At 35.4% G+C, this 25,979-nt stretch overlaps 1 protein-coding gene across 1 annotated transcript; it reads left to right on the forward strand.

Moving 5' to 3' along the window:
* Window positions 1-23,523: 23,523 nt before the first annotated feature.
* LOC107955935 (uncharacterized) lies at window positions 23,524-24,761 on the forward strand. The gene is made up of 2 exons (XM_016891714.1): window positions 23,524-23,910; window positions 24,648-24,761. Exons 1-2 carry the CDS (start codon window positions 23,524-23,526, stop codon window positions 24,759-24,761), a joined length of 501 nt encoding a protein of 166 aa, XP_016747203.1.
* The last annotated feature ends 1,218 nt before the right edge of the window (window positions 24,762-25,979 follow it).

Here is a 25,979-nt window from a genome sequence, read left to right on the forward strand (position 1 = left end):
TAAGCATACGACAGCTCAATGTGAGACTAATCTTAAATCATTATATATAATCATGCAAACAGTAAACTATTTAATTTATAGCATAAATAACAATTTAAGCATGATATAAGGAACAAATATTAAATCAATGCATATGTAGAATATATTTATGATGTAATGCAAATACAAATTTCCCATCCAGTCCATCCTAACCGCCCTTGGGCAATGCTTGACACACCATCTCACATAAAAAATTGACCATCCCTGATTTGTGTTTCAGATGACGATGACCATTCACTTGACAAAAAGTACACTATAATATCATAATCGTATAATTATCATACATTCGTAATTTACTTATATATAACAATTGATATACTATATGTAGTTAAACACGTATTGTTTGTGACCACTCCTCTTGAAAATCCAGGTTAGCCAATCCCAAAAGCTTTGGATCATAGAATTGTTAACCCAAGAAAGATCTAACATTTGCCATAAATCTATTTCTGCAGGACAAAACCGAAAGACATGGGATACATCCTCTTCCCCAGATCTGCACCGAGGGCATACAGTATCATCAGCAACTCGTTTAGATCTCAAATTGACTAAAGTAGGCAGATAATTCCAGGAGACTCTCCAAATTGTAATTATAATCTTAGAGGGTAGCTGTAGATTCCATAGTTTTTTAAAGAAATTTTTCCCATCGGCTTGTATTAATAAATTATTAGGATCCAAGCTAGCATTTTGTAATAGTTTGTAGGCGCTCCTAACTGAAAACTCCCCAGACAGCTCTCCCTTCCACACCTGAAAGTCGACACCTAGGTTTTTCGCCAGAGGGATTTGTAAAATCTTTTGAGCAATATCTGCTAAAAAGGTACTTTTCACTAGATCTATCTTCCACGAATTATTCGTAGCATCGATTAAATCAGAGACTAACTTCACTTCACTATCGTTTCTGTGATTCCAGCCATCTGTATCTTTTCCTGGTATCCAATGGTCATCCCAAACTAAGATTCCATTACCTCTTCTTACTCTCCAGCCCAACCCTCTTCGTAGTAAATCTTTTGCAGCCCAGACATTCTTCCAGGTAAGTGAGGGTAAGTTGCCTAATTGTTCATTAAGAAAGTTTGAATGCGGATAATACTTAGCTTTAAGAACTTTTGCCAATAAGGAATTCAGATAAGTAATAAGGTGTCAACCTTGCGTAGCTAATAACGCGATATTAAACTGACAAAAATTTCGAAATCCCAGACCTCCATTTTCCTTCAAAATACAAAGGTTCCTCCATGCACACCAATGTATACCCCTTTTCATGTGTCATTTTTGCCACAAAAACTTAGCAATAATATTCTCCAGCTCAACACATAACGTTTTAGGTAAAAGGAAGCAAGCCATAGTGTAAGTTAGGATGGCTTGTAAAATAGACTAAATAAATACTTCCTTCCATCATTGCGATAGCTGCCTTGTACTCTAGTGATCCTTGCGATAGCTGCCTCGTACTCCAGTGATCAATTTGCTTCTTAATTCGATCTTTTAAATTCTAGAACGACTCTTTTTTCTTCCTGCCTATCATATTAGGCAACCCTAGGTAACGCTCCGGGTCAATCGAGCTTCTAACTCCCAATATATTCACCACCCCTCTTGTTTCAACTTTAGATGTATTTATGCTAAAAAAGACAGTTGATTTTTCAAAATTAACACTCTGCCCTGAACACATTCTGTACTTTTTGAGAATTTCTTTTAAAACATTAGCTCCTCTACTAGTTGCTTCACTAAATAAAATGCAATCATCTGCAAAAAATAGGTGCGATACCTGTGGACCACTCCTACTAGCTTTTTCTCCTCTCAACAATCCTGCGTTCATTGCAAGACGCATAAGACTAGATAAGCCTTCCCCACATAAAAGAAAAATAAAAGGGCTAAGCGGATCCCCTTGACGCAACCCCCTTGTCGGTTGGAAATTCTCCTATTTGAATCCATTTACCATAACCGAATAGGAAACAGAAGTTATACATTCCATTATAGTTTCAATCCAACTGCAATCGAAACCCATTCTTGTCATGATTGCTTTTAAAAATTCCCACTCAGCTCTATTATATGCTTTACTCATGTCAAGCTTCACTGCCATAAATCCTTTCTGCCCCACTCTCTTCTGTTTCAATGTGTGTAGAATTTCATAAGCAAGAAGAACATTATCCGAAATCAGCTTCCTTGGTACAAAAGTGCTCTGCGCCACATTAATACATTTCTCAATAACTCCCCTAAGCCTATTGGCAATAGCTTTCACCATAACTTTATAAATCACATTACATAGGTTGATTGGTCTGAACTGCTTCATATTAACCGGATTAGCAAATTTTGGAATGAGTACAATATGTGTAGAGTTTACCTGTTTGAAGCCCTTATCCTCATTCAATAATTGTAAGCAAAATTTGATGACATCATTTCCAACAATGTGCCAACATTTTTGATAAAATAAAGCTTGTAAACCATCTTCTCCTGGGGCTTTTATAGGTTTTATCTCAAACACTGTTGTTTTAATCTCTTCCTTTGTATAGACAACTGTAAGAAATCGATTATCCTCCTCAAAAATACATCAATAAATTCCGGACAGCAAATGATCACAACTTCCCCTTCTTTTCGTCATAAATAAATTTTGGAAATAGGAACATACAATTCCTTCAATATCTTAAATGATCTCCGCTTCTCTTCCTTCTCATCCTGTAATTTGTGAATCAGGTTCCTCCGTCTCTGTTGCGTGGCTTGACCATGAAAGAAAGTAGTATTCATGTCTTTATACTTCAGCCAATTTATGCGTGCTCTGTTCCCAGTAGCATTCATCCTTATCTATTTCAAGATTCAATTGAAACTTTGTGTCAATTAACTCAGCCAAATTATGATCGTCTCTTTCAGCTGCTAAGAGTTTTGATACCCTATCTGTGAGAAATGCCTTTTGTTTCTTCCGATCAACTTGGATTCGACCAGCCCAACTCCTCAAACCATGCTTTAGCTTCTCTAATTTTTGCATCAAATTCCCTGATGATGTCTCCCAAGTGTTTTTAACCTCTTCTTTGAACGATTCCTCCAATGTCCACCGGACTTCAAATTTAAAAGCTTTCTCTGTTACCCTTAGTGTTTCATTCTTTGTATTAACTAAAAGGGGACAGTGATCAGAGAAAGAATAAGTAAGATGTTGAATAGTTACCTTAGGAAACATGGCCATCCATTCTTCATTTGTAACACTTTTATCAAGCCTCTCACGTATATTTGTCTCGGGTATGTTTTCCCTCTCCCATGTTAACCATCTCCCATAGAACCCTACATCCACTAGGCTGTAATCTGTTAGAACATTGCGAAACAACTTCATTCTTCTTTCATCTCTAGGTACTCCACCCTTCTTTTCATAGCCATACAATATTTCGTTAAAATCTCCACAAAGAAACCACGAGAATCTTTCTCCAGAATATAAATTTCTGAATGCAGCCTAATAATTATTTCTATCATGTACATATGGGGACCCATAGAAACCAGTAAACCTCCATTTACCTCGAATATCATTATCGTCTATCACCACATCAATATACCTTTTTGAGTACTGTCGTAACGTAACACACACCTCTGATTTCCATGCCAAACATAATCCTCCTCTAGAACCTTTTGGATCGACTTTAATCCCATTGCCATACCCGCAGCTGTAACGGATTCTTTCCATTTGATTTTTAAATATCTTTGTCTCCATGAAGAAGACTATTTGGGGATTTTGTGACTTCAGCATATGCCGAAGTCTTCGTACTGTCCGTGGACTCTCCAATTCATGAACATTCCAACTTAGTAGTTTAATTGCGTCCAGTCAGCTTGCCTATTGGCAGCCGCCGATACAAAGTTATTGACCTCCGGTACTCTCTTATTCTTGCCCACTAGAGAATTCTCACTCACCAAAACTATCGTTTTTTCCATCTCCCCTCTATTCCTTTTTTTTTCTTTCTTCGCCAATCAAAACATCATCCTCCAGATCATGCTCCATATCAGTTAGCGCTTGATCTGACAATAAATTTTTTCCCTTATGATTTTTGAAATTCTTTCGGCCTTCCAAGCTAAAACCCAAAACTAGGTCAAAAATATTTCCTTACCCAGCTAATTTATTTTCACCAGTCCACGGATTGTTCCCAATCATCTAAAAACCTTCACTATCTTCTTTCAATTTCCCATCCCTTTCTTCCCTTAACCACACACTATTAAATATTGCAGCCCTCAGTGACTGGGCTCGTAATGATAGATCCTAACCCATTTTAGCTACTTCCACCCCTAGCGCCATCTTTGCCTCATAAAAGGAATCGTTATGTCCCAATCGACCATAATAAAAACAAAAAAAGGGACAGACGCTCATACCTGAACTTTACATAAGTACAATTCCCACAGAACAAAATTGTTTTCTCCTTTTTAACGGTCGTCACACATCAATCCTCACTCTTACCCGTATATAATTCCTATTTTCTTTCCCCATATTCGATCCATCATATTCAATAAATTCACTTACAAAGTTTCCCAACTGAACTGCCAAGTTTTTTGAGAAAAGATCAATGGGGACATCATGTATCTGGACCTAAAAAGGCACCGTGAACAGTGAAATTTTGAGAGGATCTTCTCCCCACTATAACTTATGTAACACTAGCAAATGGTTATTGAATGTCCATGGAGACCCCTTCAACACCCTATCCAAATCCATGACATGGTAGAATTGAAACAGAAATCTTTTTTCTCCTAAATCTCGTATATGAACTCCCTTAATTGGATGCCAAAGATTTGCCATGGTATTTTCATTACAAGAAAATGAATAATACTAGCATTTAGAGAACATCCTACTAACCTGAAAATCTCCTTTCCTCTTTCTGTATTCGGATCTAATTTGACTTGTAGGATTGCATCTTCCTCTTCATTGATTGTTAACCCTGCTAACTCATCTTCCATTGATTTCAAGCGTAAATTCCAACCACTATACTGCTATACTAGCCAAGAAAACCTGCATTTTAGAGTTACGCCGCCGCCACTCCACTTTCAACAAGAACAAAGACCAAGAAAAATAAACGTGCCAAAAAGGGTAGACTAGAGACGTGCCAGAGAGGGCAGACATTTTACCTACATACTTGAAATTGTTAATATTTATAGTTATTTTCTTTAGAAAAAATGTTTTTTTTCAAAACTATTGAATAGAAAAAAATAATTTTATAAATCCCATGATAAAGACTTGGATTTACGTAGGAAGAAAAAAAATGAAGAAAGAGATTATTGAAAATGAGAATTATAAATTTATATTGAAATTGTGAAAAAATATTTCGTTAACCAATGAATGTTGAGACAGGTTAATTGGGAAAAAAAACATACTAAATATTTCGTTACATCCCCATCTAGCAAGGGACGGTGCCTTAAAGGCACTTTTGTTGGAAAAGAAAAAATGTTCCTAACATAAAATACCACAAAATTAAAATTGAGATTTTTTTTTGGTGAAAACAAAAATACAATCAATTAATCTAAATTATTAGGATATTCTACAAACAAACTTAAACCTTTATTTTTATCAAAAGTCATCTTAGTTATATGATCATCTTCTTTGTTATCTTCCCTTGAAATGTAATGTAGACTCTAATGACGTATATTCTTTAGATGGTATTGAATCCTTTTAACTAACGTCGAGTTAGAGGTCTTCAAAATAAACTCCTTTATAGCTTCAATGACTTCCAAGCTATCTGTTTGCAGCAAAACACCCTCACATTACTTACAAAACTATCAAATCATCAAGAATACCCAAAATTCTACCTAAAAATGGTACATCTTCCCTATTAGAGTAACTAATAAGACAGTTAATTAGTTAGTTAGTTAACTATCAGTTAGCTGTTAGTACATGTTAGTTAAAGTCAGTTTATGATTAGTTAAGTTTGCTATTATAAATATATGAACAGCAGTTGTACTGAGGATGATCTTAATAGAATGAATATTTCCATAAGAATCTTAGTTTAACATGGTATCAGATGTTTAATTCTTTTTCCTGAGGATACCTTCTTGAACTCTTATGTTCTTTATGGCTCTGCCTTCTAGTCCATCTGCTGTGCAGTCTGCTACACCAGTGATGGCTTCAAATTTTCCTGATGGCGTTATTGACAATCAGTTCTTTTCTACCAAGAAAATCAGTGTTCTACTCGATGATAATAATTACTTGTTGTGGCGTCAACAAGTTCTTTTGGCGATCAAAATGTATAAGCTTCAACATTTTCTTCACTCTCGCACTGTACCTCCTCATCAGCAGGTTACGGATGAGAATGGAGTCTCTTTGGAGAATCTTGACTTTACTCGATTTGAATAACAAGACAGTGCTCTGGCCTCATGGCTTCTGTCTTCTGTAAGTACGGTTGTCCTACCACATCTCATTGGGCTGGATACTAGTGTTCAAATATGGAATGCTATTGTTACATTGTATGACAGTAAAACCACGTCTCAATTGATGTCTTACAAATGGGGTCTACATTTCCAACGTAAAGGTGATCTTTCTATGAAAGATTTCTTAATGAAAATCAAGAGTTATTGTGATAGTCTTGCTGGTTATTGAGAGGTTATTAGTTAACATGAGCATGTTACTTCTATTCTTAATGTGCTGCCACCCGAATATGAGTCGGTTATTACAATTATCACTGCTAGTCAGGTGCCTTATAATGTTTAGGGTGTAACTACTATACTTCTTGATGCTGAAGCATGACATCATGTTACCATATTTGAGACTCCTAGTTTAGCTAGTTTGATATCTCATCAGTCTACAAATGCTGTTGTTGATAGTGTTTCTGCACTAGTCTATCGTCCCTCACAAATGCTCGAGGACGAGGGCATGGTCGCTCATATGGATCGCGAGTTCAAAGTCAACTATGTGGAAAACTTGGTTTCTTATGGATCGATATTACTATAGATTTGATACCTCATATAAGAGTATAGGCTACAGATCTCCTATGGCTCCACAAGTGAATCTCTGCATGGTTAGACCTGGTTCTTCGATTACGCATTGGATGATATCTATGCCTGTTGCATCTGCTACTAGCTCAAGTTCTTAACCAGGTTTGTTCTGTCCGCCTGTTTCAGTTAATAGCTGGTCTAATCTATTTGTGCATAATTCTTCACAGTATGGCAATGTATCTTCTTTAGCATCGTCTTCAGCAGCTCCACAGTCTCAGCGTACCTTGCAACCCCTGCAACAGTGGCAGACAATGCGTGGTATCCTGACTCAGGTGCAACACATCATCTAACAAATTCAGTTCCCTCACTAGGTGAAAATTTGCCCTACAATAGTCCAGGTAAAGTGTATGTTGGTAATGGTAATGCACTTCCTGTCATGTCTATGGGTCAATTATCATTGCTTACTCGATCACAGCCCTTATTCATGAAATCACAGTTTCTTGTACCTGGAATAACCAAAAATCTACTATATGTGTCTAAGTTTACAAAGGATAATCAAGTGATATTTGAGTTTTATCTTACACAGTGCTAAGTTTGTGATCTGAAAACCAATGAGGTTTTTCTTCGAGGCTCGGTGCATGATGGGCTGTACAAGTTGCACTTAAATGGATTTTTCTCAACAATGTTGTCTTCTGGTTCAGCGCAGTGCTTTACTGTTAATGTCATGGTGCCTTTAAGTATTTGACATTCTAGGTTAGAACATCCTTGTAATGCTACTCTTAAAAAGGCACTACATCAGTGTAATATACCATTTAGTGCAAATAAAGATTTTTCTTGTTGTACTACTGGTCACTTAGGAAAGGAACATAAACAATCGTTCCATTAGTCACTTTCTGAGTATACTATGTCATTGCAACTAGTGGTTGCTGATGTTTGGGGGCCAGCTCCAGTTGCTTCTAACGGGTTTCGCTATTATGTTGCCTTCACAGATGCATATTCAAGGTATACATGGGTTTATTTTTTGCAGAAAAAATCAAATGTGCTTACTGTGTTTCCACTCTTTCATAGACAAGCTGAAAGAGCTTTGGGGTGCAAACTTAAAGCCTTACAAATAAATAGGGAAGGACAATTTCAGGTTCTGAAGAGGTATTTGTCCCAACAAGGAATCATGCAGCGTGTTACATGTTTGTATACTTCACAACAAAATGGATTAGTTGAACGTAAACATAGAAAAATTGTTGAAGCTGGTCTCTCCATGCTGGCTCATGCAACTATGCCTGTAACCTACTGGAATGATGCCTTCAGCAGTGCAGTATATTTGATAAACAGGTTGTCTTACTCTCCTTTAGGCATTTCACCCTATGAAAAGCTTTTTCAAGAGCAACCAACTTATTCATTCCTTAGAGTGTTTGGCTGCTTATGTTTTCCTAACCTTCGAACATACAACACTTCCAAACTACAGTATAGGTCAACCCCATGCACGTTTTTAGGGTATTCACCATGTCATAAAGTGTATCGTTGTCAAACTACTGATGGAAGGGTCTATATTTCTCGTCATGTTACATTTCATGAAAACAAATTTCTATTTAAAAGTCTCAACTCTAAGTTTGAGTCTTCTATACCTTCTTTTTCTTCGCAGTCTAGTTCTAAACTTCTTGTTATGACACCAGATCATACAATTTGTGTTTCTACAGTAGCTACTAGTTCAAGAGTTGATCGTGTTAATTCCTTGAATGTGGCTCCTGTGCTCAGTGCTGCTAGTCCAATACAGTCCCCTTGTGTAAGTTCTAGCTCTAGGAGGTCTAGTTCTGATAGGCCAAGTGTGTCCTCACCATCGCCTGCTATTCTAGTCAATTCTCATACAATGGTTACACGTAGCAAGGCTAGTATTTTTAAACCCAATGCCTACCTAAGTAAAGCAGTCTGTTTATCCAATGATACTCCTGCTGACATCCATGAAGTAATGCGTGATGAGTGTTGCGAGCAGTGGTACATAATGAGTTACAGGCTCTTTTTCAAAATAAAGCATGGACTCTTTGCCATCTGCTTGTTAATAGGAAGGTCATTGGATGCAAATGGCTGTTTAAAGTGAAAAAGAAGGCTGATGGGATTGTGGAAAGGTATAAGGCACGATTGGTGGCTAAAGGTTTTTCTCAACATGCTAGATTTGATTTTTGAGACACATTTAGTCCAGTAGTTAAAGCAAAAATTGTACGAACTGTCCTTGCTATTACAATCATGAAGGGCTGGTCGTTAAGGCAAGTTGATGTGAATAACGCCTTTCTCAATGGGAACCTAACAGAAGAGATATATATGGATCAACCAACTGGGTTTGAAGTAGCATGTAACAATGGCTAGAAACTTGTTTGTCGACTGACCAAGGCATTGTATGGTTTCAGGCAAGCTCCTCATGCATGGTTTCAGACATTAAAGTAGTATCTAGTGGATCAACTTGGTTTTCGTACATCGAAAGCTGATCCTTCACTATTTATTCGGGCCTCGTCTGGACAGCTCTTGCTACTTCTGGCTTATGTGGACGACATATTTGTCACAAACAGCTCAATTACAAGTATAAACAAAGTGATACACCAGCTTCAAAATAAGTTTGCCCTTAAAGACATGGGTAGGCTTAATTTTTTCTTGGGCGTTAAAGTGCAACATACACCTCAGGGACTGTTGCTTAATCAGAAGAAATATATCTCAGAGATATTTCACAAAACCGGCATGGCAGGAGCAGCACCCACGCCTACACCCATGGTGAGCACTCCCAAGCTGGTTGCATCAGATGGGAGTCCTCCATTTGCTGATGGTCACTTGTATCGAAGTACAATTGGCATGCTTCAATATTTGTGTATTGTATGTCCTGACTTAGCGTTTTGTGTGAACAAACTCAGTCAGTATATGAACTATAACACCCCTTACCCTTATCCAACATCAGAATAAGGTACGAGGCATTACCAGAACACATACACTTGTAAACGTATTTAACCGAGTTATAAAATTCCATCTAAATTAAAACTTTCAAAATTATTGACATGCTTCTATAACTTTTCACAATATATCCTCAAAATATTATGATCATAATAATTAGGGCCTATAAGACTTGATACATACTCATGCAATTCAATGCTTCATTTCCATTTCATTCAATTCGCAATTTCTCATGCTCACAATTTAAATCATATTACTAGCAATTTCCATTTAATTCACGTACAATTCAATGTCATTAAGTTCAACACTAATACGTATTTACCATTTAACTCAACGTTTATCGATTATACCATTCATTAACACATTTATGAAATTCTCAATTTTGCAATGAAAATATCACTTTAGCTTAAATAACACCATCCTTAATCAAATTAGGGAACGGTTACGGAAAATTGAGTACTTCACTTCCACTTTGCCATAGTATAACTATGGTCTTACGTATGATCACTTATCACTTGTCCTTGATCAGATAAGTGTAGCTAAGCTACCACTTATCACTTGTCGCTTGTCACTGATTAGATAAGTGTAGCTAATGCTACCAATTATGACTTATCACTTGTCACTGATCAGATAAGTGTAGCTGAAGCTATCACTTATCACTTGTCACTTGTCACTTGTCACTAATCAGATAAGTGTAGCTAAAGCTACCACTTATCACTTATCAGAAGTACTTAAATCTGACGTTTCGCTCAATTTGATCATTTATTCGGTTTTTGCATTTTTCTTTTATTCTCATTTCAACAATAAATATATTTCATCATAAATTATATAATTCATGAAATTAACATTTAATCATTAAATTTCAGCCATATGAACTTACTATTTCAACTCATAACTTATAAATTTAACGTGGCATAATCTAGCCACTACTTGGCCAAAGCCTAAGCATGTACACCAAATATGTTAGCCAAATACACATATAACATAAGCATTATAAGCATGGATGAGCACAACATTTATTCATGTATCACGCTTACCAACATGTGTAAATTCATAACCATTCATGACATTATTTCATGCCAAATCATATAACGAATATACCATACACATACTATGAAACTTTATTTTCACAAATGAGCTTAAACCATGACCAATAATGAACATATATAAGCATCATTTCTATTTCATCGTTTATCAATTATAATCAAGCTTATGACCAATTACACACAAATCATTCATATATTTCTCAATTTTCCTCCTCCTCCTCTCCATTCCACATCCTTAATGTGTATAACACACTTAAACAACATTAGCTATAATTTCACTATTCACTGACATGTATATTCAAGGCTGTTTATCTGAGTCAGAGTCACTAAATTATTTTTATCCGGAGCTACAGAGCTCCAAATTAATATCCGTTAATTTTCCCTGAAACTAGACTCACATAACTTCTTATCATAAAATTTTCAGAATTTTTGGTTCAGCAAATAAGTACATTTTATTCTTTAAAGTTTCCCCTGTTTCACTATTTGATAGTTCCGAACCCTCTTCACTAAAAATTAATTATCTCATTCTACAGAATTTGGATAATATTCTCGTTTGTTTATTTTGAAAATAGACTCATTCAAGATTCTAAAAATATAAAGTTTATCCCATAATTATTTTTTTACAATTTTTAATTATTTTCCAAAGTCAGAACAGGGGAACTCGAAATCATTCTGACCTTGTCTTACAAAATTAATTACATCTCATGATTTTCAATTCCATTGCTTATAGCATTTATTTTATGAGAAACTAGACTCAATAAGCTTTAATTTCATATTTTATTCATGTTCTAATTCAATTCCCAAAATTTTTTGTAATTTTTCAAAGTTAGACCACTGCTGCTACCCAAAACTGTTTTAGTGTAAAATATTGATTACCAATTTGACCCTAAACTTTTAATACATGACAATTTCGTCCCTAGGCTAGGAAAATAAAATTCTTGGAATATAATCCTTCATTCAAGACTAATAATTCTCATACATATCAATAACAGCCCATGGATTCCATGAAATTTTAGAAGTTATCCACAATTTCAATACTTTTCAATTTAATCCCTAAAACATGTTTTCATCTAAAATTCTTTAATAAAAAACCTTTAAACATCCATTAACATCTCAATTTCATCATAAAATAACAAAAATCATATGAACTTATTATTGGTATCTTCCAAAACTTTCAACAAAATGAGAAACTAGTAGAATACTAAGTTGGACGTAATTGTAAAAGTCTAAAAATATAAAAACTTCAAGGAAAAAGCAAGAATTAAACTTACTTGAAGCCAAAATATGGAAGAACAGCTCTAAACCCTCTTCCATGGCTGTATCCACCGAAATTTCAAGAAGAAATGGTCTTGAAATCCTTAAAATAAAATTTGGCCACATAAACTTTTTTGTAATTCTAATTTTATCCTTAAATACATAAAAATCTTAGATTTTTTTTAACGGTATGCCATCTCAGCCACTTAAATTGGTCCATTTTATCTTTTAGCCCTTCCTTATTTAATTGTTAAGCTATTTAATCACTTTAGCAAGTTTTGCATCTTTTCAATTTAGTCCTTTTTAATTAATTAACTGCCGAAACATTAAATTTTCTGATGAAACTTTAACACTACCATATTGACAGTTCGTAAATATTTATAAAAATATTTACAGCTCGGTTTATAACATCGAGGTCTCGATACCTCTTTCCTCAATTTCTTGACTTAATAAATTTTTATAAAACACAAATTACTAATTCAAAAATCTCTTAAAAATCATATTTGGCTCGTAATTATTAATAATGAAATTTACGAGCTTATTTTCTGAATTTGATGATCTCGTACCACTGTTTTCAACATTCCTGAAAATCGGGCTATTACATGAACTCACCTAGTGATACTCATTGGAAGGCAATTAAGCGTGTGTTGAGATACCTCATAGGGACTATGGATCATGGTTTGTTCTTCTCAAAAGGTCAATTTGAGTTAGTATGCTACTCTGATGCTGAATGGGCTGCCTCTGTTGAAGATCGACGCTCTACCACAGGATATGTGGTTTACCTAAGACCAAACCCAATTGCATGGTGTTCCAAGAAGCAAGCAGTAGTATCCAGGTCCTCATCTGAAGCAGAATACCGCAGCATAGCAAATTGTGTATCTGAGTTGCTATGGGTTAAGCAGTTGTTAGATGAAATTGGTATGTCAGTTTGTCAGATACTAGTGGTCTGGTGTGACAATACTTCTACAGTCACCATGGCTGCAAATCCCACTCATTATGCTCGAATGAAACATGCTGAGATTGATCATCACTTTGTTCGTGAAAAAGTACTTGATGGTGTGCTGCAGGTCAATTTTGTTCCATCCACAAGACAAGTTGCTGATGTTCTCACAAAGTCGATTCTTCCAAAATAGTTTGCTACATTTAGACAAGACTTGCAAATTCGTTCCAGTGATGTTGGTATTCAAGTTTAAAACCTTCAAAGAAAACCGAGAGAATGTTAATGTAACTAATAAGACAGTTAATTAGTTAGTTAGTTAACTATCAGTTAGCTGTTAGCACATGTTAGTTAAAGCCAGTTTATGATTAGTTAAGTCTGCTATTGTAAATATATGAACAACAGTTGTACTGAGGATTATTTTAATAGAATGAATATTTTCACAAGAATATTAGTTTAACATTCCCAACCTACAATTGAAGCCCCAAATCTACTCCTCTCAATCATTTCTCAAGACTCGCCAGCAGCAGTCAATCTTGAAGCCACTTTAATCAACCCATCGGTTTTTAACTGCAACCAACTATCTTTCTAATTATACTTGCCGCCCAACACATGCGTTGTATTAGAATTAATGTTTGGAAGACGTACATAATACCTGGACCAACTAAGTGATCGCTTGATAATTTACCTTTATAAAACATAACATAATTAAATATTTAAACTAACTTTGCATCATTCAATTGGTAAAGTCAAACTAAAATTAATATGACATAGACAAGTCAACAAAATGGGTAGCGGATCAATAATATTGTAACAGCCCGATTTTGGGTCTAGTCAGAACAATGGTTTTGGGACCACAAATCTGACGAGGAAAAATGTAATGGCCTGAATTTTCAGAGGTGTCGGAACGGTGATTTGAGATCACTAAATTTGACAAATGGGTAGAAAATATTATTAATTTAGTGAGTATAAGTTAAATGTGAAAATTTTTGAAATAGTGAATAGTGCACTAGAAATAAATATTAAAATAATTAGAATCGAAAATGAGGTATTGAGATCTCGGGGATTTTAAACCAAGCTATAAATATTTTTATAAATATTTATGGAGTGTTAAAAAGTTAGTATTAAATTTTCGTTAAGAAATTTTAAAGTTCCAATAATTAATTGAACAAAAAGGACTAAATTGTAACAAATGCAAAATTATGGGAAATGAATAAATAGCTTAAATGATAAAAAGGAAGAGGGCTTAAAAGGCAAATAGACCCAAGGTCTATCTGGGCTGGATGGCAAAGGCATGAAATCAGCAACAAAGTAAGGAGAATTAAGGGCAAAATTGGAATATTGCAAAATTTACTTAATAAAGTTAGGACCAAAGTGGAATTATCTAGATTTCTCTTTATTTTTCTGCATTCTCATCAGCTAAAACACCATAGAAGGGTTTCCTCAAGCTGGTTCTTCATATTTTTACTGCAAGTAAGTTCAACTCTTAAATTATTTCTAGAATTTTTGTGTTTTTGTGACTTTTACAACTAGGCCCACTTGTTGTATTCATTAGTTTTTGGTTCTATGAAAGATGTTGAAAGTTACTATGAATACATGTTGGAATTATATGATGATTTAGCATGGAATTAGAGCTTTAAATTGTTTATATGCTGATTTTATTGAAAGAATTGAATAGAAAGTGAATGTTTGGGACCTAATAGTAAAAGAGTTTGAAGTTAGGGTTATATGTGGAAATTTTGAAGTTCAATAGTTGTGAAATAATTTATAATGTCTAGTTAAATTACTAATTGAGAAAATTTAGCTTAACTGAGGGGTTAATTGAGCAAGGACTGAATTGTATGAACTGTGAAATTTGGGGCAAAATGGAAATTAACATTTTACACTAAAACAGTTTGGACAGCAGTAGTGGTTTAACTTTGAAAAATCACCAAAAATTCAGTTTTGAACTGAATTGTATTGAGTTTAGTTTCTCATAGAAGAAACAGTGTAAGTAATTGAATTGTAAATTATGAGATATAATAAATTTTGTGAGACCATGTCAGAATGATTTTGGGTTCCCCTGTTCTGACTTTGGAAAATCATAAAAAATTGAAAAGAAATAATTATGAGTTATAATTTATATGCTTAGAATCCTTAATAAGTCTATTTTCAAAGTAAATAAACAGAAACATCATCTGAATTCTACACAATTAGATTATTTATTTTTAGTTAAGAGTGGTTGGAATTGTCAGACACCAAAACTGGGGAAATTTTAAAGAATAAACTGTACTATTTGGCTGAACCAAAAATTCTAAAAATTTTATGGTAAGAAGATATGTGAGTCTAGTATTAGGAAAAATTAACGGATCTTAATTTGGAGCTCTGTAGCCCTTAATAAAAATAATTTAGTGACTCTAACTCAGACAGATAGCTTGAATTTACGTGCAGGAAAAATAGTGATAGTATGGATAATGTTGTTTTAATGTGTTATACACATTAAGGATGTGGAATGGAGAAAAGGAGGAGGAAAATTGGGAAATATATGAATGATTTATGTATAATTGATCATAAGCTTGATTATAATTGATAAAAGATGAAATAGAAATTATGCTTATATTTGTGCATTATTGGTCATAGTTTAAAGTCATGTGTGAAAATAAAGTTTCATAGTATGTGTGTATGGTATATTCGGTATATGATTTGGTATGAAATAATGTCATGAATGGTTTATGAATTAACACATGTTGGTAAGCGTGATACATGAATAAATGTTGTGCTCATCTATGCTTATAATGCTTATGTTATATGTATTTGGCTAACATATTTGGTGTACATGTTTAGGCTTTGGCCAAGTAGTGGCTAGATTATGCCACGTTAAATTTATAAGTTATGCATTGAAATAGTAAGTTCATATGGCTAAAATTTAATGATTAAATGTTAATTTCATGAATTATATAATGTATGATGAAATATATTTATTGTTGAAATGAGAATAAAATAAAAATGCGAAAACCGAATAAATGATCAAATTGAGCAAAACGTCGGATTTGAGTACTTCTGATCAGTGATAAGTGATAAGTGGTAGCTTTAGCTACACTTATCTGATCAGTGACACGTGATAAGTGATAAGTGGTAGCTTTAGCTACACTTATCTGATCAGTGACAAGTGATAAGTGATAAATGGTAGCTTAGCTACTCTTATCTGATCAGTGACAAGTGGCAAGTGATAAGTGATAGCTTCAGCTACACTTATCTGATCAGTGACAAGTGATAAGTGGTAGCTTTAACTACACTTATCTGATCAGTGACAAGTGGCAAGTGATAAGTGGTAGCACACTTATCTGATCAGGGACAAGTGATAAGTGATCATACGTAAGACCATATTTATACTATGGCAAAGTGGAAGTGAAGTACTCAATTTTCCGTAACTGTTCCCTCATTTGATTAAGGATGGTAAGACAAAAGGGGCCCAAAAGAATTAAAGTAAATGGATAAGTGGTAGTGTATTTATACCAGGATGATGTTGTTATTTAAGCTAAAGTGATATTTTTATTGCAAAATTGAAAATTTCATAAATGTGTTAATGAATGGTATAATCGATAAACGTTGAGTTAAATGGTAAATACATATTAGTGTTAAACTTAATGAGATTGAATTGTATGTGAATTAAATGAGAATTACTAGTGATATAATCTAAATTGTGAGCATGAGTGTAATCACTGAATTTTGCCCGGGATTAATTTCGTGTTTTTTTCAAAAAAAGAATTTTTTTTATTTTTATTTTTGCATTTTGACCCCTAAAATTTTCTAAAATTGCATTTTAACCCCTAAACTTTCTCAAAATTACATTTCTACCCCTAAAATTTTTTAAATTACATTCGGGCCCTTAAAATATCTATAAATTACATTTGGCCCCATATTTTCCTAAAATTGCATTTTTACCCTAGAAACTTTGCACCCTATGCAGTTTGGTCCTCCTGGACTTGTCAAATCGCCGCAACCAGCAGGCCAGCTCCAGCAACCTCCCTAGGCCATGATTGCTCCACTGCCACCTGAAAACAAAAGAGAAGAAGACAAAATAGAAGGATTTAAAAGAAGAAAATGAGAGAAAAAGAAGGGGGCAGCCAAGCAAGAAGCAAAAAAGAAAAAAATAAATTTTGAGCAAAAAAAAGAGCAAAAATAGCAGCAAAAAAAGGTATACTGTCGCCGTCTTGCTCGCGCCACCGGCCCACCACCGCGACACCACACTCCCGGCAACTAGCAAAACAACCAAAAAGCAAAAAAAAAAAAGAAAGAAACAACAAGCAAAAGAGAAAAAAAAAAGAGAAAGAGAAAAGAAGAAAGATGGGGGAAAGAGGAGACAACTGTGCGCCGCCGCCGGCTGTTCCACTGTAGGCGGAGGAAGCGCCACCAGCAACAAAGAAAACTGTAGGGGGCTGATCGGGAAAGAAAGAAAAAATAGAAAGAAAAGAGAAGAAAGAAAGAAAGAAAAAGAGAAAACAGAAAGAAGGAAGGAAAAAAAAGGGAGATAAAAAATTTTAAAAAAAAACTAATAGTCCGATCAAACCGACCCGACCCGGAAGCCGACCCGACCCGATCTACAACAGGCCCGCACCAGCAGCCTTAGGCCCCAAAAAAGGCAAAACCCAAAAAAAATAAAGTAAAAAAAAAGAAGCAGCAGAAATTAATAGCAGGCCTTTTTAACAGGCCCAACTGCAGCCCAAATCCGCCAGACCCAGCAGCTCCAGCGCAGCCCAAACCAGCAGCAACATCGGCCCAGTCCCTTGGCAGCCCAATAAGCAGTAGCCCAACAGCAAAAAAAAAAAAGAAAGGCCCAAACAGCCCATAACATTGGGTTTGGTAAATTCTTGAGTTCTTAATTTTGTCTAAATATATAAATGTTGTTTTATTTTTTAATATTTGTTGCACATTTTTAAGTATTTTTATTTTGTATTTATGTTTTTATTTTTTTTATTTTTTTAAATTCGAATAATTTCAATAAATAAGGCAACGAATCGATTTAACATTAAATCGTTGATTTCATCGCTATATTGGGTGAATATCATCGGTTTGTGTTAAACACAATACGTCCTTTAAAAAAATCGAAAATATTCTAAAATCCTCATGTTTTTTAAATTCTCGTGTTTTAATAGAATCACGATTAAATATTAAGTTGAATCGATTTGGCACTAATTCGATGATTTCATCGCCATGTAGGGATGAATATCATTGATTCGTGTTAAATATGGTACTTCTTAAAAAATCGTGTTTCAAAAATTTTCGTGTTTTCAAAAAAATTTCCCGTGTTTTCAAAATTCTCGTATTTTAAAATTTTCTTGTTTTCAAAAAATGATTTCTGTGTTTCATAAATTTTTTTGTTTTAAAAAAAATTCTCGTCTTTCAAAAATTTTCGTGTTTTCAAAAAAATTGACCGTGTTTCATAAATTTTCGTGTTTCAAAAAAATTCTCGTGTTTCGTTTTTATCAAAATTTTTATGTTTTCAAAAACAAATTTTGTGTTTTAAAAATTTTCGTGTTTCAAAAAGAAAATTCGTGTTTTAAAAAAAATCTCGTGTTTCAAAATTTTCGTGTTTTTAAAAAAAATTTCGTGTTTCTAAAATTCTTGTATTTAAAAAAAAATTCGTGTTTTCAAAAAAAAAAGAAAAAGTTATTGTGCTTTAAAATTCTCGTGTTTCAATCGGATCACGACTAATATTAAATTGAACTCGTATTTTTGAAAATGAAGACAACACGCGTTTAACGACATACCAATTTTGGGCGTCGTGAGGGTGCTAATACCTTCCTCGCACGTAACTGACTCCCGAACCCTAATTTTCTCTGGATTTTGACGTGGACCTACAATCGAATCTTTTTTAGAAAATTTGAAAAATAATTTTTCTTTTAAAAAAGAGAATTTATTTGGTGTCCGATCACACCTAGAAAAAAGATCGGTGGCGACTCCCTTTTTGAAATAAAATCGAGACATAGCTTTCAAATTTTTAATAACCACTTCGACTTGCGCCCGTACCCAAAATTTTTAGGTCGCTACAGATGGCGACTCCGCTAGGGACTTTTGAGAGTCGAGTCTGGTGTTAAACGCGTGTTGTCAAAATTTTTAAAATTTCTTGTTCAATTTAATTTTTAATCGTGATCCTTGAATTTTGTTTTGAAAAATCATGCATCCGCATCCGGTTTTGAAATTAATATTTTTCTAACCTGTTTTATTTTCGTGTTTTTTTTCAGCTTTAAGTTTTATGGTTTTAGTTTGTTTTTTTAGTAAAAATAAAAATAAAAAGGTTTGTGAGTTTCTCCCCACACACCGTGCACTTGCATTCTTGCATAACATGAGCTCTCTACCCGGGCTCCGTCCGTTAAAGTGGAAGTAAACACTACGCCTTCGTGAGTTAACTCGTCCCTCCGCACAGGCTAGTGAAATACTTCCAGGTTACATATGACTTATGCTTTCGTGAGTTAACTTGTCCCTTCGCATAGGCATAAGTAAATGTAATCCCTCGAATTGAGCTCGTTTTAGCCCATGACGGGTGACAACCGAGGCTCTGTACTAACCTTAATAGGTGACAGTATGGACAATTCGAGTACCTTTCTAGAACTAAAACCACATATAGTGAACCGTACGAGCCACCCAATTAGAGCCATGTCGAGCCTCCGTCCATTGAATAGTCACCAAAATAAGTATATGGGAGAAACGCCTCTTACCTTTTGTTTATTTTACATTTACACATACTTGCAAATGAATCGGGTCTGTTTAATAAATGGGGTCGGATAGATTGTCTAATGGTATGTGGGGTAGGTTTTTGTAAAGCATGTTGGGGCAAAACAAAAAAAAATGTAGGTCTGTTCCACCAAATTGCATTATTAAATAGCTTAATTTGTTAAATTTTCCATAGTCTTTATTTTTCTTTTTTCTTCTGTTTATATATGTTGTGATCTCTAACCAAGATTATTTGTTCTTCATTTTATTTTTCATCATGCATCGTAAACATCTCATTAGGAAGGTGTTGATTAGAGATTGGTTGCCAAAAACGGGTTTCTGATGGAGGAGTCAATTACACAAGTAACCGAGAAAAATGTTGTAGTCCGAGATTGTTCTTTGAGGACTCAAAAAGCGAAACGGGACAGTTTGAAGGAAGGATACACCTCTGATATTCCCGAGCGTATGACCTCGAATGTGCGTCAGAATGATCTTGAAGACTTGACTAGGATTTGGAAGCAGTGGGACTCAGATACTAGAGGCATCTTCACTGAAAAATACAGAGATATAGCTCACTTGATAGCAATCAATGTGAACGAGCAGTTGACCCAAGCCGTGGTTCGATTCTGGGACCCAGTCTATCTGTGTTTCACTTTCAATCAAGAAGATATGACTCCGACCATAGAAGACTATACTGCCCTGCTTTGCATCGACAATGTGCAACTCAACAAGATATATGTGAAGGAGTCTAAATCGATGACCTTTAAGAAAAAGCTAATGAAGTTGACAGGGATGACTGATACATGGTCTGAAGTTTAGTCAATGAATTTCGCTAGACGGCTATGCAAATTGTGCAATTATCAGATAAGGCCGAAGCTCTCAGTTGCCAAGCCAAAAATCAAGTATGTCGGAATTCCTAGGACGAGTGAAGAAACAAGGCGATGTGGCCAGGGAATTTGTGTAACTGTTAAGTCCAAGATGGAAAATTGTTTTGTAATGGGCTCTTTTGATTAATGAAACGCCAAAATATGGGGCTATCTTGAAATCAGCACCAAATTCTTGTATATTTATTCATGACTAACATTCACTTGTCATTCATTCATACATTGCATGTACATATCACCCTGACCATTCACTAAGGTTAAAACCGCATAATCCACAGTTGTGACACTACAAGTCTAGAATCACGTCATTCTTATGGAACGCGTTTAAGAGCTAGAGCTATAGATGTTGAATTCAATGAGAGTGATACAATTGAGGATCTTTCAATGATACGCCATTGTCCCCCAAGATATGTTTTGAACAATCAGACTGCTATAGACCTCCTTGTAGTTTCTAAGTCCTCTCCAGAGTAATGCCCAATGTTAATTCTCCATTATTTTGTATATCCCTAAGTAATGGGATTCCTTTTGTAAGAACTTATGTTTGCTATTTATCATTTTATTGGACATTAATGAAGATGCATTTTGTCATGGTCTTTTCATTTTCATTAGTTTTGTAATTATTCCCTCTTCTCACAGCCTTTCCCTACATGTATCTCATATCATTCTATAACATTGTGTTTGTTGATTCCAATACTTTGATGCTCTCCTATAGTAGTCTTTTCTATTCGCCTTTCAAGTGCTCAAATATCCATGGCATGAACAATCTAGTTACAAGTCTTGAAATCGATTTCGAGAAGGCTTTTTGTTCAGGAGAATTCGAAGCCAAGGAATATGCTGAAAATTGTGACCCGCCTCCTAACTTACTAACAATGGTTGAAGAAGAAGAGAAACAGATTCTACCCCATCAAGAATCTGTTGAGGTAGTAAACTTGGGAATAAAGAAAAGAAACAAGAAGTGAAGATTGGGACTTCCGTTTCAGAAAACACCAGGCGAGATTTGATCGCGTTGCTCCATGAGTACAAAGATGTGTTTGCCTGGTCTTATCAGGATATGCCAGGGTTGAACACAGATATTGTGGTCCATAAGCTCCCACTGAAACCAGAATGCAAACCTGTTCAACAGAAGTTAAGAAGGATGAGACCTGAAATGCTGTTGAAGATAAAAGAAGAAGTCAAGAAACAATTTAACGCTGGCTTCCTACAAGTCTCTAAGTATTCAGAATGGCTAGCTAATATAGTCCCAGTGCCGAAGCAAGATGGCAAGGTGCGAATGTGCGTGGATTATCGTGATCTGAATCAAGCAAGCCCTAAGGATAACTTTCCTTTACCACACATCGATACTTTGGTGGATAATACGGTAAAACATTCTTTATTTTCTTTTATGGATGGTTTCTTAGGTTATAATCAGATAAAGATGGCTCATGAAGATATGGAGAAAACCGCATTTGTGACAATGTGGGGAATGTTCTACTACAAAGTGATTCCATTCGGACTGAAAAATGCTGGGGCAGCATGATGAGTCAGGGAAAAGAGAAAAAGTGATTTACTATCTCAGCAAAATGTTCACAGAGTATGAGGCAAAGTACCCGTCAATTGAAAATTTCTGTTGTGCATTGGTCTGGGTAGTTCGAAGGCTTAGACAATACATGTTGTATCATACAACATGATTAATTTCAAAGCTAGATCCATTAAAGTACTTGATGGAATCACCCGCACTCTCAGGGAGAATGGCATGATGGCAGCTTTTATTGTCTGAATATGACATTATGCATATGAGCCAAAAGTCGATAAAGGGAAGCGCGATAGCTGACTTCTTGGCAAGTCGAGCAATGGAGGAATATGAGCCGTTGAGATTTAATTTCCCAGATGAAGAATTGATGTGCATTTCCGAAGGTGAATCATCAAAAGATTAATCATGGAAGATGAGTTTTGATGGTGCATCAAACGCGTTGGGGGCACGGGATAGGAGTAGTCTTAGTCTCATAGTGGAAGTGGTCAAAGAATTCAAAGAAGTGACCTTTTACTACTTCCTGCGAGAAGAAAACTAATCGGCTGATGCTTTGGCCACCTTGGCTTCAATGTTCAAAGGAAATAGAGAAACTGAAATAATGCGTATCCAAATGAGCATATATGAGACCCCCGCACACTTTTTAGCATTGAGGAGGAGTCAGATGGACGACCCTGGTTTCATGACATATTGGATTACATTAAGAATCAAAAGTATCCCGAGCAAGCAAACGAGAATGACAAGAGAACAATCAGGAGAATGGCGACTGGGTTTATTCTTGACGGAGATATCCTTTATAAAAAAGGAAAGAACCAAATGCTCTTGAGATGCGTGGATGCTGTTGAAGCCAAAAGAATACTTGAAGATGTCCACGAAGAAATTTGTGGAACGCATTCCATTGGTTTCACTATGGCCAGACAAATTATGAGACTTGGTTATTACTGGCTGACGATGGAAATGGATTGCATTGGCTACGTGCGAAAGTGTCATAAATGTCAAATTTATGGCGATAAAATTCATGCAGCTCCATCGCCCCTTCATGTCATGACTTCTCCGTGGCCTTTTTCTATGTGGGGCATGGATGTTATAGGGCCAATTTCCCCGAAAGCTTCCAATGGGCATCGATTCATCTTTGTGGTTATAGACTACTTTACAAAATGGGTAGAAGCTACTTCGTTTGCTAATGTGACAAAGGCTATAGTCTGTAGGTTCTTAAAAAAGGAGATCATATGTCGATGTGGTTTGCCTGAGAGAATCATTTCAGATAATGCTTTGAATTTGAACAACAAGATGATGAAAGAAGTGTGTGAGCAATTCCAGACAAAGCATCATAATTCCTCACCTTATCGCCCGAAAATGAACGGAGCTGTTGAAGGGGTCAACAAAAATATTAAGAGAATTATCGGGAAAATGACTAAGACATATAAAGACAGGCACAGGAACCTACCATTCGCTTTGTACGCATATCGCACCTCTGTACGGACGTCTACGGGGGCAACTCCCTTTTCTCTGGTTTATTGGATGGAGGTCGTTCTGCCTATTGAAGTAGAGATCCCATCCCTGCGCGTTTTGATGGAGACAAAGTTAGAAGAATCAGAGTGGGTTCGAGCTCGATATGATCAACTAAACCTTATTGAAGGGAAACGCTTGAAGGCAATTTGTCATGGACAGATGTATCAGAAAAGAATGATCACGGCCCATGATAAAAAGGTACGGCCAAGAGAATTCCGCGAAGGGGAACTGGTACTGAGAAAGATCCTCCCAATACAAAAAGACTTTCGAGGAAAATGGTCACCAAATTGGAAAGGGCCATACGTTGTAAAAAAGGCATTCTTAGGAGGAGCTCTGATTCTCACCGAGATGGATGGGAAAGAATTACCTAATCCAGTGAACTCAGATGCTATAAAGAAATATTATGCCTAAAAAAACAAAAAAAAACAAACAAAAAAAACAAAAAACAAAAAAAAACAAAAAAGAAAAAGAAAAATCAAGATGAAAATTCGAAAAGGGCGTCTTGATAAACAAAATGATTAGGATGAAAACCCGAAAGGGTGTCCTAATGAAGCAGTTTCGGACTTAAAGAGAAAGACGACTTGAATGGGGAGTCGAATGGCGAGGTTATAATATTTGAAGAATTCTCAGAAGCTCGAAATATTTTACATAGAAAGCCATCCTCGAAAAGATCCTTGACGAAGAAACGTGGAGAAGTTCATGCGTTGGATATCTAGAGCATTTGTGGCAATTGAATTCACTTTCCTTTCTTTATGATGCTTTCTTTATTGGAACTTCCTTATCATTTTTCTTTGATTTGTTGCTTTTGAAAAATTGAATGTGAGGTATTTCTTTCATGCCTACTTTGTTTTTTTATGCATCTCGTGTTTGATTCATTTAAATGATAAATGGTAAGATGACATACTCTAAACAAAAGGAATGTTGAGCATTACCTGGATGAAAATTTGATAAATACAAGGACCCTGAAGCAAGAACAAAGTTCAACAAGAGGGCAGGAGGGTGGTATACGAAGATGTGGATTACTCACAGAACTTGAGGATGAGTACAAAACTGGAGAGAAAAGTCAAGAATTGAGGAAATGAATGCGGACCCTCACAAAAATCAAAAGTGGGGCACGTGACAAACAGCCCAGCGTGCATTGCATGATCATGTAGACACCAAAAGCATTTAGGACAAACATGTGCATATCATAATAACATCATAAATGACATATACAAGTATACCAGTAGAGCAAGGAATACTGGGAGAAAGCTGCACAGAATCAATGAAGAAGAAGGCTTTTAGTTTTACCAGTTGTTTTTTGAAACCCTGTTTCTTTCAAGAAATATTTTTCACTTTCTGTTTTTTTTTCCAAATATCAACTCATAATACGAGAGGTGAGTTGAGCCTCGGGTCACGCTGAGGTATTTTTAATTTCGGTTTTTTTTAAATCAACGGTTTTTTTTTAAATCAACTCATAATACAGAGGTGAGTTGAGCCTCGGGTCACGCTGAGGTATTTTAATTTATGTCTTTTTTAAAAATCAACTCATAATACAGAGGTGGGTTGAGCCTCGGGTCACGCTGAGGTTTTTTTAATTTCTGTCTTTTTTAAAATCAACTCATAATACGAGAGGTGAGTTGAGCCTCGGGTCACGCTGAGGTATTTTTAATTTCGTTTTTTTTTTAAAATCAACTCATAATATAGAGGTGAGTTGAGCCTCGGGTCACGCTGAGGTATTTTTAATTTATGTCTTTTTTAAAAAATCAACTCATAATACAGATATGAGTTGAGCCTAGGGTCACGCTGAGGCATTTTTAATTTATGTCTTTTTAAAAAAATCAACTCATAATACAGAGGTGAGTTGAGCCTCGGGTCACGCTGAGATATTTTTAATTTATGTCTTTTTTAAAAAATCAACTCATAATACAGAGGTGAGTTGAGCCTCGGGTCACGCTGAGGTATTTTTAATTTATGTCTTTTTTTAAATCAACTCATAATATGAGAGGTGAGTTGAGCCTCGGGTCACGCTGAGGTATTTTTAATTTCTGTTTTTTTCAAAAATCAACTCATATTGCGAGAGGTGAGTTGAGCCTCGGGTCACGCTGAGGTATTTTTTTTAATTTTTTTTTTCATAAAAAAAATCAACTCATATTGCGAGAGGTGAGTTGAGCCTTGGACCATGCCGAGGTATTTCTTTTAAATTTCTGTTTCTCAAAAATCAACTCATATTGCGAGAGGTGGGTTGAGCCTCGGACAATACCGAGGTATTTCTTTTAAATTTCTGTTTTTCCAAAAAAATCAACTCATATTGCGAGAGA

This window comes from Gossypium hirsutum, chromosome D12 (genome assembly GCF_007990345.1).
Source record: "Gossypium hirsutum isolate 1008001.06 chromosome D12, Gossypium_hirsutum_v2.1, whole genome shotgun sequence".
Classification (NCBI taxonomy): domain Eukaryota; kingdom Viridiplantae; phylum Streptophyta; class Magnoliopsida; order Malvales; family Malvaceae; genus Gossypium; species Gossypium hirsutum.